At 41.4% G+C, this 20853-nt stretch overlaps 1 protein-coding gene across 2 annotated transcripts in view; it reads right to left on the bottom strand.

The window, feature by feature from the left end:
- The window catches only part of SMAP1 (small ArfGAP 1), a 237438-nt gene that overhangs the window by 119465 nt on the left and 97120 nt on the right, over positions 1-20853 (bottom strand). For both annotated transcript variants that reach the window (XM_065400523.1, XM_065400524.1), the window contains one exon: positions 20414-20494. In XM_065400523.1, coding sequence (XP_065256595.1) covers positions 20414-20494 — 81 coding nt within the window. The remainder of the gene's footprint in view (positions 1-20413; positions 20495-20853) is intronic.

Here is a 20853-nt window from a genome sequence, read left to right as displayed (position 1 = left end):
AAGTTCTTTAATTTTACCCCCTTAACACGGTCAGCTGTGAATTATTCAGATCACTGATATGCATATATTCAGATTTTCCAGGTGTTCCCATACTTGCTTTTTATCAAAACTTTTTAACAAAGTCTCCACAACTTTAATTGTGCAAACATAATCAATTTGTTATCTCAGCCATTTTAAAATAAGAGATTTCATCTCCCTTCTTATGAATATGCCTACTTTTTAGTACATCCTTTACTCCAATTACTCACTAAAATCCATGGCCAGCATTTTTAGAAGGGACTAGCTGAACACCCGCCTGATAATTAACTATTCTAAATTGACGAGTAGGTGAGTAACTTTTTCTCCTAAATAGATGAAGCAAATTAAGGTCCTTATTCTGAGGGGTTTGTTTCATCTGGTGTGGAGAACTGGAACCTTGCCAACCACCTGGAAGGACAGTATTGTGATTTCACTTTATAAGGGCAAGGGATCACGCAGTGAATGTAACAGCTACAGGCCGATCACCTTGCTGTGTATTCCAGGGAAGGTGTTTGTGCATGTACTGCTGGCACACTTGGAATCTCTGTTAATTCAGATGCATTGCCCCCAACAGTCAGACTTTACGAGGAACAAGTCCACATTAGGCGCTATTTTAGCCCTCTGCTTGTTGGAGATACACCATGAGTTCAGGAAGCCCCTGCACGTAGCGTATATTGATTTTAAGGCTGCTTTTGATTCAGTTGATCATGTCACACTATGGAAGGCCTTAAAGGTGACAGGTGTCCCTACCATTCTTCAGGTCTTGATTAGAGAGCTGCATAATGGAACCACTGCCAGTGTATGTCTGGGAAATCGGATGTCAGCACCTTTTAAATCCATATCTGATGTCAGGCAGGGCTGCGTCTTGGCCCCTGCACTCTTTTGTCGGGCAATGGATTTCATAATGCAGCATTCCATCAGGTCAATAGGCATTATGATTGGTGATCTCTCGTGCTCAGACCTTGACTATACTGATGACGTCGTTCTTCTAGTACAGAGCCCTGACAGTTTATTCGAGGCACTCCAGCAAATGGAGGAGAAGGGGCTAAGATTGGCCTCCATATTTCGTAATCAAAGACAAAGCTGCAAAATCTAGGACTAGGTCAACCTGCGATTCCAATGTCTTTGAATAATGAAATTGTCGAAGTAGTCTCCAGCTTTTGCTATTTGGGGTTCTATACTCATCAGTTCTTCCGACTCTCACATGGATGTTCTCCATTGGATTGGCATCGCAGCATCTGCCATGGTCGTTTACAATGAATATGGAATCATCATCTCAGCACAACAATCAAGTTCAGGATTTATTTATGTATCCTTCCCGTACTGTTGTATGGCTGCGAAACATGGACACTACGCTGCTCAGACTGGGCAAAACTGGAGGCTTTCCATGCAAAATGCCAACATTATATATGGTGCATAAAGTGGAATTACTTCATTTGTAATGTAGATATTTGTGGTTGCTCCTGTCTACAGATTATCAGGGCCATTGTTCACAGATGGTGCCTTACGCTTTTCGGACATGTTGCGAGAATGCCACAAGACATTCCAGTGAACTACCGTTCTTCGGGCGGCTTGTGACAATCGGGATAAAATTCCAGCAACCCAGAGGCAGACTCCCTATTACATGGGTTCATCAAATCTGTTCCAATGTTGGACTCTCGGGCTGTCACGCCCTTGTGGCCACGCAGGAACAGACCAAATGGCGAACGATCATTACGGCCGACTGTTTGGCTAAGCGTTGAAGAAGGTATTGTACTTAGAGTACTCCATGCACTTTTAACCAGTTCAAATAATTACTCATTTATAGGAAGTACCACACGTCCCAGAGTCGACAGCTGAAGAGTATCCAATGGCTTATATAGATATTCTTCCAGTGGAATTTATAGACTGTCCACAATTCTCTTCATAAGCTCTTGGAAATGGTTGAAGTCATCGGCATGGGGGGGGGGGGGGGGGCAGGGGAGGAGGAGGGTGAAGACAAGGCCACTTCATAGAATCATAAAAATTTAGGGCTAGAAGGGACCTTGAGAAGTCATCAAGTCCAGACCCCTGCACTGTGTCAGGACCAAGTAAACCTGAACCATCCCTGAAAGGTATTTTAAAAACTTAAAATGAGGGGGATTCCACAATCTCCCTTGGAAGCCTAGTCCAGAGCTTAACTATCCTTATAGTTAGAAAGTTCTTCCTACTATCTAACCTAAATCTCTTTTGCTGCAGATTAAGCCCATTACTTCTTGTCCTACCTTCAGTGAACATGGAGAACAATTGACCATTGTCCTTTTTTTCCATAACCTTCTTAAAGTGTGGTGCCCAAAACTGGACACAGTACTCCAGCTGAGGCCTCACCTGTGCCGAGTAGAGCAGGAAAATTATCTCCCACATATTTCATATGACATTTCTCTTAATATGCCCCAGAACGATATTAGCCTTTTTGGCAGCTGCATCACACTACTGACTCATTCAATTTGTTATCCACTATAACCACCGGGTCTTTTTCACTAGTACTATCACCAAGCCATTTATTCTCCATTTTGTAGTTATACATTTGATTTTTCCTTCCCAAGTGAAATACTTTGCACTTGTCTTTATTGAATTTAATCTTGTTAAATTCAGACCCATTCTGCAATTTGTCAAGGTCCTTTTGAATTCTAATCCAGTCCTCCAAAGTGCTTGCAATCCCTCCCATCTTGGCATCATCTGCAAATTTTATATGCACACTCTCCACTCCATTATCCAAGTCATTAATTGAAATATTCAACAGTACTGGGCCCAGGACTGACCTTAGTGGGATCCCACTAGATATGCTCGCTCAGTTTGACAGCAAACAATTGATGATTACTCTGAGTACAGTCTTTCAAACCAGTTGTTCATCCACATTACAGTAATTTATTCAAGACTACATTTCCCTACTTTGCTTATGAGAATGTCATATGGCACGGTGTCAAAAATCTTACTAAAAATCAAGGTATCTCCTATCTTCTGTTTTCCCATCCACTAGGCCAGTAACCCTGTCAAAGGAGAACGTTAAGTTAATTTGGAATGATTTGTTTTTGACAAATCCATGTTAGCTATTCCTTATAACTATCATCATCCTTCATGTGGTTATTAATTAATAATTTGTTCCAGTATCTTTCCAGGAATTGACGTTAGACTGACTGGTGTATAATTCCCTGGGCCTTCTTTGCTCCCCTTTTTAAACATGGGTATTGTGTTTGCCCTTCTCCAGTCTTCAAACAGTGGCTGGTGCCAGATGCTTCAGAGGTAGTGAACACAAGAGGGCAATTATTGGGTGATCTATCCTGTCATCCAATTCTAGCTTCTGGCAGATAAAGGCTTAGGGACACCCAGAGCATGGGGTTGCATCCCTGACCCTCTTGGCTAATAGCCATTGATGGACTATCCTCTATGATCTTATCTAATTCTTTTTTGAACCCTCTTATAACTTTTGGCCTTCACAGCATCCCTGGGCAACAAGTTCCACAGGTTGACTGTGTGTTATGTCAGTGGTCTCCAAAATTTTTTGATCGCGCACCCCATCAGTAAAAAATTTTTGAGCATGCATCCCCAATATATGTATATTTATGTACAAATTATATACATGTACTACTGTACTAATATATTATGTACATTATAAAACAAAAAATAGAAATTAAAAAAGGATAAGAAAGATGAAAAACAATATTTAAAAAAAATTATTTTATTTATTAATGGTACAAAACCCTTTTTGCTCTCACTAAAAAAATATTAATATTTTTAGTGAGAGCAATGTGATTGAATATGCTTCATTATTTTTGAAAATCTTGGTTTAACACTGTGATACAGCAATTCGAAGGTCTGGTTGTAAGTTCAGTTTATTTCGCACCTTGGTTTTAATGGCTGTCATAGCTGAAAAAGGTGCCTCACAAAGATACATAGATCCAAATGGAAGAAGTGCATCATTGGCTGCGCTTACTAAATCATTACACTCATTTTTCAATCCCATCTTTTTTAAGGGTGCAGATAGGAGTGTTTTTATAGGTGACACACTTACATCGTTTTAGGCAACAAAATCACATAACGATGGAAACATTTCCAAACATCCATTTTCAAAATGCTCTCTCCATAGTACAAGTTTCTTTTGAAAAGCAGTTACTTTCTCATTCATTGTTAAAACATCACCTTTACCTTGGACAGATTAAGTGTGTTTATTTTTTCAAAAATATCTGCTAGGTAGCATACTACTGACAGCCACTTGTCATCACAGAAAAGGTCAGCAAATTTGGAACACTTGTCTTTTTGTAAAAGACAAATGCCTAATTCATCTTTAAGTTCGACAACTCTTTTAAGCACTTTGCCACAAGATAACCAGCGAACCTCTGTGTGGTACAAAAGATTTTCATGGTCACTCCCCATCTCATTACAAAGTATTGTAAAGATTCTACTATTTAAAGGTCTTGTTTTTATAAAATTAACTACATCGATGACATCCTGTAGCACTTTGTGCACTTCTGGCTCCAACTTCTTTGCTGCAATAGCTTGCCTATGAATGATGCAGTGAATGAATTTCACGTGTGGTGCTTTCTTTATTCCAGTCAAAGCAGCCGCTCCATCAGTGGTTACACTTGCAGTTTTTCCATAAAACATTGTTTTTATTAAAGAAGTCATTTACTGTTGAGAATATATCTTATCCGGTACATCTTTCCTTTAGTGGCTCACAAAAAAGTAGTTCTTCGTGTATTTCATTATTGAAACAGAATCTAGCAAATACCATAAACAGACATGTTTGAAACATCTGTACTTTCATTCAACTGTATAGAAAAAACTTCCCACACTGCGTAATTTGTTCTAATACTTGTTTCTTCAAATCTTCAGCAATATTTTCTATGCGTCTTCCAACAGTATTTGCTGACAAAGGAATGCATTTTAGTTTGTTGCCATATTGTTTTCCGTGTATTATTTCATCCATTTTTACCGCGGCAGGAAGAACAAGTGTTTCCCCAGTGGTATGTGGCTTTTTGGCTTTCGCTATTAAGTAAGAAACCTCAAAAGAGGCTTCTAAACATTTATCATTAAGTTGAGTGAAATTCTGTAAAGTACTGGATTAAGTATCGCATGACTTTAAACATCGCTGAAAAAATTGTAGAGGTTTGTCTTCATGTTCTGGATGCTTAGTTTTTAAATGTCTTGCTAATCGTGATGGCTTCATACTATCATTAGCTAATATCTCAAGGCACAATATACACTTAGAGCGAGGTTCATCGTTAATGACAGTGGATGTAAATCCATATTTCAAATAGTCTTGATAATTTCAAATTTTTTTGGCCAACTTCTTGTCAGATCTGATTAGATCATCATTGTTCTTACCTCGTAATGTGGCTGACGAAGAGCTCGTACTAGGAGTAGGAGAACTGTCAGCTCTGCCATTTTCTTGTTCGCTTGTGCTCGCATTATTAGTATTATCTTCAATCCGCGGTTTCTTTGCAGGAATCTTTTTAAGCCACTTGTCCATTTTGTGAGGGTTAGTTTAGTTAAAACTAGATAATATAATCCGTAAATCCACTTAACCAGGCACACGTAAACTGCAATAAGTCTCAATACACTGAAAGCCAACAAATGAGTGAGGGTGCCACTGTCAACCCCTCCACGTTGTAGAACTCCCGCTCTTCCCTCAGGATACCTCGCAGGGCTGGCTCCAGGCACCAGCGTAGGAAGCACATGCCTGGGGCGGCACACTGTAAGCGGCAGCATTCTGGCCAATCTTAGGGCGGAGCTCCTCTGGCCGCCCTTCCCCCCCCCCCCCCCGGCGGCGCTCCTCCTGCCACATCCCCAATGGATCATCTTGCGCACCACACTTTGGAGACCACGGTGTTATGTGACTGTTGCACCAGATCCTTACAGAGGACTCAGACCTCCTGCCCTCATGCATAAGGGGACTGGCTAGGCAGGCTGGGATCCAATGATACTTTCATGGATCCCTCCCTGAGAAACATATGCAGCTTTGTCTCATTGTTCCAAGTACTCCTCTTCAAGGATGTACAAATGCTACAAGGGATATGAAATTCCCCTAAACAATAAAACCATGTTGTCTGGACTATTGCTCAAGGGGACAGTTTACCACATGCCTTGAAGCTGGGAGATTTAGATATTCCTCCATAAAATTTCAATGATTTTTGGCCCCTAAAGAGCAGAGAAGGCTATTTATCCCCCAAACCAGTAAACAAGGGCATTCTCTCTAGGGAAGAATGGGAAAGGATAAAGGAAGTAAGGAAAATACAATAAAATCTACAGAATAAACGTAACACTATCCCTAACAATCTAACAGTTAACTATATACAACACCAGACTATTAAAACTAGATACATGCACATTGCTGAGCTGTGTCTCAGGCCAGAAGCAGATGAGAAGGAACTGAACCAGCAGTTGCTTCAGCACTGCCCTCTATACCCTCAGTATGGGGTGCAAGGATACCTAGGATGAATGCACGGACCACACAGACACTGCTAGCAAGACATCTCTAACTGAAGGTGCATAGCGTGCATGTGCACCTGAAGTGGAGCACCAATAGGGACTGTGAAGAAGAATCATCATTTTATAGACCTATATAATAAAAGTAATGGTTGGAAATGTTTTCTTGTAAAGAAAAATGTACCTTTCCTAAATGTCACTGTGTGGATAACGGTATTTTTGAAATTTCTAGATGAACTTGCCTAGCAACTTTCAGTTCCCTCCAGTTTTCTCACTGAAGTGTATTGTAGATAGATGTCCAATGAATCTGTGCTTACAAACACACAGCTGTGTGGAAGATTTCACATTCTGATTGCTCTACATTGCAAACCCATGCTCCAGTTCTTTGTCAAGTTCCGTTCAAGACAGAGGGATTCAGGAGGCTTAACTTGCTCCTATTGACATCCTCTGATATTAAATAAAATAGTGACACACTGTAGTGCTGGTAAGAGACTGATCTTTATTTCCTGATGCCAATCACTTGACTTGGCTCCAGTTGCTATAGCAATGTTTAACATCAGGACGATTATCTGCAGCTTCCTATTGAAATTTGACATTTACTGAAGGCTATCTGTACTATTTAGCAAAGGTTCTAGAGCTGGACAAGTTACCACTTCTAGTGAAATATTTTATTTCTTCATTACAAAACTTAAGAGGTGGAACTCCCTCAGAAAGAAAGCATGCAATATAAATTAACTATTCCTGCATTTTTTAAACATGCTATTAATCCAAGATAAGACTGCATTTACCTTAGCTTGTTTTATGAGGTCTACTGCACATACAAATAGATTCGTCATCTCTCTTCTGACTCCAGATCTAATACATTTCAATGCTTGTTTGTGGGCAACGACATGACTCTTTCATCTTACTAAATAAAGAAGATAAGGCACTGCTTATAACTGTATTTTACCTCATTCAAATAAGATTTGGTCAAAACCTTTTGGTTTAGTTTTTAAATTAAGGTTCTGAAGTTCTGCTAAGGTGCAATTCTGCCACACTTGAACAAAAAAGAAACATGCATATTTTGCTGCTATATTTCTTGATTAACATGCCTAATTTTTAACATATGAATTTTTGTTTCCAAAAGATTACTATTGATCCTCTAGTTTCAAATTAGCAGTTCTGCAACTAATTATACAATTACAGCTCTCCTGACATATGTTTTACGTACCTTTCATTTCATTTTTATATATTCTTTACATTAACTCCTGGAAAAACTGAGAAGTGTTGATATTAAAAAATACATTGTCTTTCCTACTTTTCTATTTTTTGAACTAATTAAAGACCATTGCTACGTCTAAAAGATGAACCTTAAAGTAAAACCTCAAAACTGATTTATGAATTGCTGTGAAAACACTGAATGAAAGCCAAAATACAATTAGTAAGTATTAACTGATTTATTCTGAATCTTTTTGTAAGACTCCAAGTGCTTTATACAGACTGTACATATATAGGAACAGTTTACCATCCACTGAAATGCAACAATCATCCTAAATAGAGCCAACCATAGTGTACAATTATCTAGAGACAGGACAGGAGAATGAACACTTCATCCAATAAAAACAGTAGCGATAGAAAGTGAGCACAAGCATTTCAAACTGCTCTTAGTTCTAGAACACCGATATGAAGAAAGGACTCCAAAAGCAACCATTTGCCCTATATCAATGATCCTGCAGATGCGCCCCTCAGCCTGTCAGTGATGCATCGGTCACTACAGTTTTCATTAGAATGGGAGGTATGAATCATTCCTATGCAAATTCTGTTCAGGTTCTTCCACCAGTCTAATAACTGACAAATGTCCCGGGGAACTATAACTATCATTCACACTGTGCTTGTTGGGTATGTATACTGTCTTAAACCACGTATGTATGCCTCTGAAGTACAGTCTGGCATCAGGTGTCTAACTTACCCAACACCATGTGATCTAGAACCTGAAGGCATGATCTCACTGTTCTAGGTATGGTCTGTAGTTGTGTTATTAGATTTACTATAGTATTGAGATTATAAAGAGGTAAATGGTCTCTGGCAGTCTTAGCACTGAGCAGTGTTCCAGTGAATACCATACTTTGCACTGGGACCAAAGTGGACTTTTCCATGTTTACCTTTAATCCCAAAATCTTGAAAAGACCTATGGCTTTGTTTATTGCTGTTTGAACTTCCTCATAGGATAGAGATTTGAGAAGCCAATCACTGAGCTATGGGAAGACTATCGCTCCCGTCTGTCTCAGATAAGCTGCCATTACTGCTAATATCTTTATACACACACTTGGAGCAGTTGAAACACAGAGAGGGAGTATTCTATATTGGAAATGTTCTTGGCCAACAATGAACAATAGGAATCTCTTGTGGGCAGGATGCCAAACTATGTGAAAATAAGCATCCTGGAGAACAAGGATTGCAATACAGTCTCCTTAATTCAACAATGGTATTATGCAAAAATAACAGGAGTACTTGTGGCACCTTAGAGACTAACAAATTTATTAGAGCATAAGCTTTCGTGGGCTACAACCCACTTCTTCGGATGCATATCAAATGGTATTATGGACACAAAAGTTACCATTATGAATCTGAAAGTTTGAATGAAGGTGATTAGAACTAGAGAATCAAATTTACCTGTATGGTATTGATAAGCAGGAGTTAGCCAATACATCCAAGGTGGCATGGGCCAGCCTTGTCAAGTCCCCCAACCTAAAATCATATCACCTGGTTGATACCTAGGCTGTCCAGGATTACTACTCTGAGGAGCAGCAAAGAGTCCTGAGGCACCTTATAGACTAACAGATGTATAGGAGCATGAGCTTTCGTGGGTGAAGGAGGAAGCCTTTGCTCAAGAAATACAGTTTTCAGTAAGAGTCTCGGATATGGCTCCACATCTTATTATGGATCTAATCCCAGATCTGACCACAAAGCAAACAGAGATAGCTGATTCAGGGATCTGAAACATGGAGAGTAATGAGCCAGCTGGACTCTTAGGGGGTAGGGGTATCAGCTCCAAAGAGGATGCCAAACTAGGCACTCTCAGTCCCTCATCTCCGTCTCTCATCACTTGAGATCTGTTAAGAGGTGTGGATCCAAATGATCCTGTGCCATAACTATTGTAAGTATGTGGCTGGGCTGCCACAATCTGATGGTGTTTTTTTTTTTAATCCATACTCTTGGAGCTATCCTGAGGTTCTACCTCTATGGATCTCAGATCCACATGATATGAATGATTTGAGGAGATACTCGAAATATGCTTTAATTTTGTTTTTGTCATCTGTGCAACCAAAGTACAGGAACTCCTCACTTAACACTGTAGTTATGTTCCTGAAAAATGCGACTAAGCGAAACGATGTTAAGCAAATCCAATTTCCCCATAAGAATTCATGTAAATGAGGTTAGGTGCCAGGGAAATTTTTTTCACAAAAGACTATATATATATATATATATACACACACACACACACATACATATACACACACACACACACACACACACAGTATAAGTTTTAAACAAACAATTTAATACTGGTACACAGTGATGATTGTGAAGCTTGGTTGAGGTGGAGGAGTCAGAGGGTGGGACATTTCCCAGGGAATGCCTTACTGCTAAATGAACTAATAATTGACTGAGCCCTCAAGGGTTACCTCTCAACACTCTACAAGGCAGCAGGAAAGGAGGAAGGGCAGACAGAGACACACCCTGTGTGTGAGAAAAAAATGTGCATTTCCCCTTTAAATAGCTGACCCCAGGCTTAAGTACACTGCCTTACTAATTAAATCAGCTTGCTGAGACCTGAGACAGCAGCTACTGCCTAGAAGCTCCCTCTCTCCGTCGTGTGTCCCCCCTGCTCTATGGAAGATGGGGTAAGCGGGGTGCAGGAACGGGGGGAGGGGGAGACACCTTGACATTAGCCCCCTTCTTTCCCCCTCCCCACATACAGCAAGCAGGAGTCTCTGGAAGCAGCTCCAAGGCAGAGGGCAGGAGCAGCACATGGCAGTGGGGGAAGGGACAGCTGCTGCACAGGGAACTTAGGGGGGCTGCTGGTCCACCTTGGTTCCAACCACCCACGAGCTAGCTGCAACGGGCTGCTCTTCCTGCAAGCAGAGGACAAAACAGGCGGCTGCCAAATTACGTTAGAAGGGAGCATTTCACAACTTTAAACAAGCATGTTCCCTAATTGATCAGCAACTTAACATCGAAACAACGTTAACCAGGACAACTTTAAGTGAGGAGTTCCTGTAGTCAGTTTTGGTAAGGCTTGACTAACCTTAGAGTGTCTGCACCAGAAGAAGACTGAACCAGATTTGGTCCAAGGGTGTGCTATTGGAAGTTCAGTTGACTTGGCAGTGGAGCTTGGAGTCGAAGCAGATGCCTTCGCTGATGGCAATTTCTTGGCTCCCAAAATAGCCAGAGCTGATTCAGCCCTACTCTTCTTATATCCTTTATATCTATCCATCAGATCCCTGAGGTGTGGTTGATGAGGCCTACTGTAACAGAAGAAAACTGTAGTCTATTCTCTCTCCTCTTCCGGGCACCAGTACTAATTGTACTATAGACAGTGCAACATGTTGACGAGTGATCCTTACCTAAACGCTTCAGGCACCGAATGTGCAGACACCAGCAAAACAGAACGCAAATCTCAAACCCATGCTTCTTGGAGTTGGGATCTGCCATGTTGGAACCAATCAATAATATGCTTAACTGACATAAAGGACCATGAAAAAGGGTAAACAGTGAGATGGTAAAGTTTGCAGATGATACAAAATTACTCAAGGTAGTTAAGTCCAAAGCAGAATGTTAAGCGTTACAAAAGGATCTCTCAAAATTGGACGACTGTGCAACAAAATGGCAGATGAAATTCAATGTTGATTAATGCAAAGTAATACACATTAGCAAAACTGAATCCCAACTATATATACACCGGGGTGGCCAACCTCAGCCTGAGAAGGAGCCAGAATTTACCAATGTACATTGCCAAAGAGCCACAGTAATACGTCAGCAGCTCCCCACCCCATCAACTCCAGCACCTCCCACCCACTGGCAGCCCCACCGAACAGTGCCTCCCCCTCCCTCCCCGCACCACCCAATCAGCTGTTTCACAGCATACAGGAGGCTCGGGGGGGAGGAGGAGAGAAGGGAGGAGTGAGGGCACGGCGGGCTCATAGGGGGTAGGAAGGGGTAGAGTGGGGGTCCTCTGGCAGAGCCAGGGGTTGAGCAGTGAGCACACACCCCGCCCCCAGTATATTGGAAAGTTAGCGCCTGTAGTTCCAGCCCCGGAGTTGGTGCCTATACAAGGAGCCAGATATTAAACTTCTGAAGAGCCGCATGTGGCTCCGGAGCCACAGGTTGGCCACCCCTGATATATACAAAATGATGGGGTCTAAATTAGCTGTTACCATTCACGAAAGACCTTGGAGTCACCATGGATAGTTCCCTGAAAACATCTGTTGAATGTGTAATGGCAATCAAAAAAGCTACCAGAGTGTTAGGAACCATCAGGAAAGGGCTAGATAATAAGACAAAACATATCATATTGCCTCTACATAAATCCATGGTATGCCCACACCTTGAATACTCCGTGCAGTTCTGGTTGACCCATCTCAAAATAGATATATTAGAATTGGAAAAGGTAGAGAGAAAAACGATTAAGGGTATGGAACAACTTTCATCTGAGGAGAGATTAAAAAGACTGGGATTTTCAGTTTGGAAAAAAAAAGGTGACTATGGTAGGGATATGATAAAGGTCCATAAAATCATGAATGGTATGGAGAAAGTGAATAAGGAAAAGTTATTTACACTTTCACATAACACAAGAACTATGGGGTCACACAATGAAATTAGTAGGTAGTAGGTTTAAAACAAACATAAGGAAGTACAAAAACAACAAGGAGTCTGGTGGCACCTTAAAGACTAAGATTTATTTGGGCATAAGCTTTTGTGAGTAAAAAATCCACTTCTTCAGATGCATGGAGTGAAAATTACAGATGCAGGCATTATTAACTGACACATGAAGGGAAGAGTTACCTCACAAGTGAAGAACCAGTGTTGGCAGGGCCAATTCAATCAGGGTTGATGTAATCCACTCCCAATAATTGATGAGGAGGTGTCAATTCCAGAAGAGGCAAAGTTGCTTTTGTAAGTGAGCCAGCCACTCCCCATTCAAGCCCAAATTAATGGCATTAAATCTGCAAATGATTTTTAGTTCTGCAGTTTTAGTTATTTGTGTACAGAATAAATGGACACAAATTGGACATCAGGAATGGTAACATACAAAAGCCAGTAGGAGAACACTTCAATCTTCCTGGACATTCTATAACAGATTTAAAAGTAGCTATACTTGAACAAAAAAAACTTCAGAAACAGACTTCAAAGAGAAACTGTAGAACTAAAATTCATTTGCAAATTTACCACCATTAATTTGGGCTTGAATAGGGACTGGGAGTGCACAGAGGCAAAGTTTTCAAAAGATGTACAAAAGATGGCCACGTGGTATGCTTGTTTTTGTCCTAAACAGATTTTTTTTCAGCATATGATGTAATGTTTCCAGAGTCCAATTAGATGTCCGATCAACACAGCATATAGTATTTTAATTTATCCACAGATGTACCTATTGCTCATTGATGTAAAGCGAAGTGCTTTTCAAATGTAATTTGAAATAAAATTCTGTTTATACAACTTCATGTAATAAAATGTTTTTCTAAGAAAATGAAAGGTTCAGAACATATTTTGTACTAAAAAATAACAGGTAATAGTAACTGAAGAGGTCCATCCGCAACAGACTTAAATTGGACATAATTTTATTCAGATTTAATAGTTACATAAATATCTTGTTTCTGTATTTACAGTTTTAGCGCTTAAATTAATTCAGACATTCAAAATCAGATTTTGACCACTATCCACTTGAACCCAACATCTTACATTTAGATTATTTTTTAAAGTAATTTAAAATTTGGTTATAAAAGAACACTATAAACACAGAATCTAGTAAAAGAAGAAAAATAGATCAACTGTCAGGGCCCTATCATTTATAAGGGAAGTGTTTTTAGGTACTTCTAATTATTTGGAGAATAAATCCTAAAATACGTTTAAGAAGTTTAGGTGTTAAACAGAAAGATTCCCATGGGGAACTCTGGGCTTTACACCTAGGGTTACCATATTTCCACAAGCAAAAAAGAGGACACTGGGGGGGGGGGGGGGAAGAGGAGCCCTGCCCCTGCCCCGCCCCCATCCACTCCCTCCCACTTCCTACCCCCTGATTGCCCCCCTCAGAACCCCCAACCCCCCCCCGCTCCTTGTCCCCTGACTGCCCCCTCCTGGGACCCCTGCCACTAACTGCCCCCTAGGACCCCACCCCCTATCTAAGCCGCCCTGCTTCTTGTCCCCTGACTGCCCCCTCCTGAGAACCCCCTACAACCCTACCTGTCCCCTGACTGCCCCGACCTTTATCCACACCCCCACCCCATATTCACACCCCCGCCCCCAGACCGACCCCCGGGGACTCCCATGCCCTATCCAACTGCTCCCCGCCCCCTGACAGGACCCCCAGAACTCCTGACCCATCCAACCTCCTCTGCTACCTGCCTGCCTCGACCCCTCTCCACACCCCTGCCCCCTGACAGCCCCCCCAGAACCATCTAACCCCCCCTGCTCCCTGTCCCTGACTGTCCCAACCCCTCTCCACACCCCTGCCCCCTGACAACCCCCCCAGAACCCCCGACCTATCTAACCCCCCCCGCTCCCTGTCCCTGACTGTCCCAACCCCTCTCCACACCCCTGCCCCCCTGACAGCCCCCCCAGAACCCCCGACCCATCTAATCCCCCCTGCTCCCTGTCCCTGACTGTCCCAACCCCTCTCCACACCCCTGCCCCCCTGACAGCCCCCCCCCCCAAACACCCGACCCATCCAACCCCCCCTCCCTGTCCCCTGACCAGGGCCGGCTTTAAAGAGCCCAGGAATCGGGCTGCACTCCGGCCCAGGTTGCGGGGCTTGGGGCTGGGCCGGAGGTGCTCAGCCGGAACCAGGGCCAGCGCTGCTGGGGCCCGAGCCGCCGGAGCCGAGGCCGGCGCTGCTGGGGCCCGGGCCCGGGCCGGCGCTGCTCGGCCAGAACCGGGGTCGCCGCCCTGGGGCCAGAGCCACTGGGGCCTGAGCTGGGCCGGAGTCGCTGGGGCCGCCGGACACCGCTCGGCCCGGGCCGGAGGGAGCCGCTTGGCCAGGGCCGCGCCTCCCCGGAGCTCTCCTCCTCGCGCCCCCCCGCCCCAGCTTACCTGCTGCTGCCTCCTACTTGCCCCTGCAGGAAGCAGGGGAGGGGGAGGAGCAGGTGGGCGGAGCGTTCAGGGGAGTGGAGGAGGGGGAAGACAGCTGCGGGGCCGGACAGCGTGGTAAGGCTGCAGGGGATGGGGGGAGCCGGGAAGGAGCTTTGGGTGCCCAGCGGCGCTTGGCCACCGCTTTTCTGTCTATAAATAGCCAACCGGGGGGAAATCCCGGACATTTTTAGATTTTTAAAAATCCCCCCCGGACGGCTATTTATAGACCGAAAAGCCGGACATGTCCGGGGAAATCCGGACATATGGTAGCCCTATTTACACCAGATATCTAACAGATAACTAAACCTACTAGTCATCCACATATCCATATAAATGATGGCTGGAGGGGCATTATCTAGAGACAACACGCAGATAATAACCCCTCCTTCCCTTTCCCAGAAGCTGGGGTCAGAGAAGAGTGCTAGAATTCCTACTAAAGTGCTAATCCCAGTCTTCACTCAGCAATCCAATTTCCTATCAGTACCCAGCTAGTAGAAGTCTGATAAATCGTAAGCCCTGCTCACCATTTGTTTGCAAGATAGAAGAATGAGCTACTCATTGAAGACTCAAATACCAGGGGCTGGATGAGGGATACAGTAGCAGAAAAACCTCTTGCAAAAGCTGAAGGTGGTATAGAGTAGCGAAGACACCACCCTCCCACATCATCAAGGAGTCTGTAAAAGGAGTAAATAAAGTAGTGATCTCCCATATATACTCATCGCAGCAAGAGGGGGTAAGGAACTGGGGAAGGAGCTTGAAAGTTGATCAGACGCTAGTGAGATCATACCACAGAGGCACCTGGCTGCTAAAAGAGTGTGGAGAGGGGCCTCTGCTATTTTGCCCGTCCTCTAGCCTTCTGGCTCCTGCAATGGGAAAATGTCTACTAGTGCTCTAGTGACTGCCTCTGCCTCTGCAGCTGCTGCTCATAAGGGGGGAAAGGAGATGCTATGTCCCTTGCTCAGTCTCATCCTAAAGCGAGCAAAATGAAGAACAACCCTGCTTATTGATTTTAGAGCATAGTTCTTCTCCAAAGTCAGCCTGCAAAAACAATGGCATAATGGATACTCCATGACAATTGTCTCACAAAGGTTTCAAGAGTAAATGTTCTCTGTTTACAATTTAAAGGGTGTTTTTCCCTAATTGCCAGGCCTGCAAAAACTCAACCTGAGATGAAAAGATAACTACATCATCAGTGTGCACATCTTTACTAGTCAAAGATTCTGAGGGCCAAATTCTGTCCTCAGCAAGATTTAAAGTTTCCACAGGGATAAGTTTGGCATGCAACTGGAACTTGGTTAAGAATTTTGCTGATATTGCATAAAATAGAATAGACTCCACCCCACTTTTCTATATTTTATAAATTCTGCAGGACTAACGGAAGTAGAAAAAATATTTTTTGTTACTGAAACAAGCAGATACACCAAACACACACCGGAGCAAATCTATTGATTAAGTGATACCACTTTAACAGTCCCCTTTCTAACCATAATCACTCTAAGTAAAAGACATTAATAACCATTCAAGTCTCAGTGCTGTTTAAGCTGAGGTCAAAACTAGTGCAATACACTGAATAAAAAGATTGTAAAAAAAACCACTTCCAAGCACTTTTCAATCATTAACATTTTAATTTTCACAACACAACTTATTTGCCACCCTTAGGGATCCAAACACTTGAAGAGCTAAGGAAATTTTGCCAGTCTCATGCTAAAGATCTAAGACACAGGACTATCTTGACAGACCATATTTTTAGAGAAGGGGAGAGCTGTGTTGGAACAACAATCCTTTGAGGATCAAGAATAAAAGCATACAGTCACTGCAAGAGTCTCAAAGCCAATTAGGAAATCAATGTGTAAAAGGTAAGTTGCACCACACAACTCATTTATATCCTGATATTTCTTCAAAGTAAAGGTAATATACTTTAAAACTTGATTGGAAGGTAAAGTTCTTTAATGGATAGAGTTCCCTTAATGTAGCCAAACATTGTCAGTGCTCAAAGACTCCTGATGCTACAAGGCCTCATTACACAAATCCATCAGCATCATTACCACCATATTTTGGAATAGCATTAGCTTCAGTGCTTGGCTTTGTCTGCCTGCTTCCCACAGACTAAAAAAATGGGGAAAACCCAAGAGATGAACAAAAAAATCTTGTCACAAACCTCTGGATCTTGAACCCTGCTTTCAAGAAAATGAAGTGATCCCCTTCCCCACCCCACACACACGTCAACCCTGACATGAGTTATTAAATATATACAGTGTTGTTGTAGTCATGTTGGGCCCTCATCTTAGGGACTTGAACTCTGTATAAGCTCAAAAGCCGGTCTCTCTCACCACCAGAAGTTAATCCCATAAAAGCTATTACCAGACCCACTTTGTCCTTCATGCGTTATTAAAGGCCTATCCAAACTAGCAGTCAATAAGGTCACGTCGACATTAGGAAAAAAAGCCAACCAGTTCAAAAGTGTCAATCCTGAAAGTGTACAGCTGCAAAGCAGCTGTATTTTTAATGTAACTGATTGAGGTAAACTCTGGGGAGATTTTCCTCGATCAGCTAACATATGTTAAAAATACACCTTTTTCCTAGTGAAAGCAAGGCCTCAGAGTAAACTGTGTAGATCTTCATATGATACAATACTTTCTCTCCTTTATTACCTGCTTAGATGAGCAGTGAAATAGTTAACTATACTGACATTTAAAGTACCATCTTTGACATCTGATTTGGCACGCATTGAAATGAACAGGGTAGTTCACACCTTAGAGCTATTGTTTCACATGTACTGAAAACCCGGGGCATGTCTACACTACAAATTTTTGCCACTGCAAGTTGCATTCGCATAAAGCCACCACAGTTAATATATAGCTTGTGCTCATGCATAGATGGCTCTTTGTGTCGTACTGTCCAGGAGTGCTTGTTTCAATGTACAGTGCAGTGCACCATGGAAAGGTATCCTGATGTGTAGCCCACCACTGTCCAGCACACTGTTTTTTGAGAAGTTTTGCCAATGCATGATGGTCAAGTTCCATCATGCAATTTTCTCCACTCCATAATGCCATTTCCAGTCCATAACTTTCACGCATATTTTGAAAATCTCATGAACCTGCGCAGGTCTTGTCGCTGTTCACCATGTCTGACAGAGGCACGGAGCTTGCACAACTCTGCACCATTGTCATTAGCACTGGAAGCACAGGATTCACAATCCTCCAGTATTTGCAGAGCCACAAGAAAAGATGATTTCCTGCACAAACTGCTGTGGGACAAAGCGAGAACCAATTCAAGATTGTTGGTGGCATTAATGGAGCAGGTGGGGGGAAGGGGTTTTCGAACAATATGACCCCTTGGCAGTACAGTTCACAATGGTGACCAGAGCAGTCAGTGTTAGGCATTGTGGGACAGCAGCTGGAGGACTGATGGGGTTGACCTTGGTAACACAGCATCTACACTTGAGCTCCGTCAACCTCAGTACATCGACCATGGATCAATGTGGCTTGGGGAGATCATGTTACTATGTCAGCATAATGGAGAATTTATATCAGTGGGAAACAAATTTTAGCGTAGACACATGCACAACTAGGGTGATGCAAAGCTATTTATGTTGACCTAATTTTGTAGCGTAGACAAGGCCTCAGGCAGACACTGCTTTCCTTGGTTACACTCAAGTCACATTTCCAAGATTTTCTTCAGAACAGCTAATGACTTAAAAAAAAACAAAACACGGATAGAGAATAATCGAGAAGCCCAACCCCACACATTTTGAGAAATGATACACAAAATCACCAATAGAGGACAACTTAATAGAATCATGACTGTAGACATTTTGTTGGTGACTTGCCAGTACATAAACAGGCAAAATCTTAAACAACAAATAACTGTTGGAAATAGATTTATCTTAAAACAAGGACAAGACGATATCACAATTTTAAAATCTAAAATCTTGAAAAATACATCAGAATCCAAGAGCAAAAACAAACAAACAAAAAGTACTAACAGGTGGAGAACTAAGAATGTGTGCTACTATCTGACATGTTTATAAAGGAAAGTAACCCTGTCCCCCACATTCCCAGCTTTCTTGGTTGTATTTTACTTTTTTATTATTACATAAAGATGTACCTTGGTATTCTGGTATGTTCAGTAAAAAAAATATATATATATATATATTTTTCTCACTTCCATTTCAACTACATGAAATATCTTAAGAGAAGTTCATGCTAGCAATGACACCAATGCATTCTGATATCTTCTTTTAAACTTTTCTGTTTTGGAAATTTTTGTGAATTTCTGGTATCAAGATGCTGGGATATTATTCATGGAAGATTAGTTACAACATGACAAATAAGTTTGACATGTGAACATTCAGAACAAAACACATATTAATAAAACAACAGAGATATGAAAGATGGTATTTTTATGCAGCTGTGACACTACATTGCCACAGCAAAAATAAACTGGCAGATAGAGACTCCAATGAAGTATATATAGTATTGGACTACACTGCAGGATAAAAGTTCTAAAACTTAAAGTAAAGTTAAAACAATTAAGTTTTCACACAGCCTGTGCAAAAAGTAAATAAAGAAACAAACCAGTTCAATGTGAGAGTTGTTCTATTAGAGCATTTAGTCAGGATTTATTTGGACTAGAGTTATTTAATAATCTTGCAAACGATAAACTGTGTAGGTTCATGTATAAAATGGATCAGGTATTCATTTATAAGTATCTCACTAAATGAGTGAGCACGGCTAACAATACATTTATTCTTATAAAGTACATAGTAATGTCGTCTCTATTAAAAAGAGTATTCAAAATGTGTGTAGATGGGTAACAATTTAAAACTTTATCCCCACATTATACTGTTCTAGTTACTTTGTTTAATTTTATTGTAGCAAGGAAATAAATTGTTCTTAAACACCTACTTACGAAGTCACAGAAATTACAGAGGTTAGGGAAGAAAGCCATTACATCTAGTCCATTCCTCTGCCAGGATTGTTTCCTACAAAGTATTTATTGTTACTTTTTCCAGTCTTAGTACTGCAGACTCCACTAATTCCATTGCACAATCTGAAAGACCTTGATATTCGGAATATTATTCTTCTCCCTCCTTGGTGTTCACTTAAGTTATTTGTTCAATCCATGACAGAGTTCCATAACATACTGTAGCAGTGAATCCATATTACTATTATTATACAATTTAATTTCAGATACATATCTGTGCCGCACCTACAGACCAGAACTCTCATGGTATGTAAACTGACACTAGTCAACAGCATAGACCTCAGTTTTCAAAAAATATACGCATGAAAAATACACAGTAACTATGAGTGCAATAGTGTATTTTTGAAACCTTAACCATCTAGGTCGAATTCTTGTCAACTGTTATTTTACTAGGATCAGATAAACATTTTAATACAAACCCTTCTTTCACTGTCCCATCAAATGGATGGAAAGTTGTCATTGTCAGTCTTTGCAGGTCAGACAGTCACTCAAGTATTCATGAACCATTAACAGTAGTTAATTTGGACTATTATTCAGACATCTTTTTATATTTCAAATACATCTAACTAACTCCAGGCACAATACATGGCCTAATACTGTATCCATTTGTAAATTAAAAGAAATAACGAAGTAGTCTTACCTTTTCAGTTGTTAGGGGCTTCAATGTTTTTTCTGATTCCCTCTCTCTCTTCTTCTCATCTTTCTTTTTCTCCTTTTCCTTCTGTAAGAGAAAGAGTATGTTACTTGCTAGGAAAAAAATGTTTGCAAATAATAACTTAAATTTAAAAAAAAAAAGTCCTGCTGAACACAAATGAACATCTTCATATAAAATATAGAAATTGATTACACATCTTAAAGTTATAATTTTTGAAAATAAGTAAACTTATTTATTGTACTTTCCTCATGTGTGTTATAGTAATAGTCCATAGTCAGTATGGTAGCTTCCAGTGTTCCAAAGAGAGATTACCAAACTCAAATAAGGCTCTGGTCTAGTTAAAAAGCCTAGTGGTTTTGGGCCCAACACACCTCATTACACCTGTGACTGAATAGGAAATGATAACTTTAAAATGTATAATCTTA

Source organism: Emys orbicularis, chromosome 3 (assembly GCF_028017835.1).
Source record: "Emys orbicularis isolate rEmyOrb1 chromosome 3, rEmyOrb1.hap1, whole genome shotgun sequence".
NCBI lineage: Eukaryota > Metazoa > Chordata > Testudines > Emydidae > Emys > Emys orbicularis.
The sequence above is the reverse complement of the archived record's forward strand: the minus strand, read 5'-3'. Positions and strand labels throughout refer to the sequence as shown.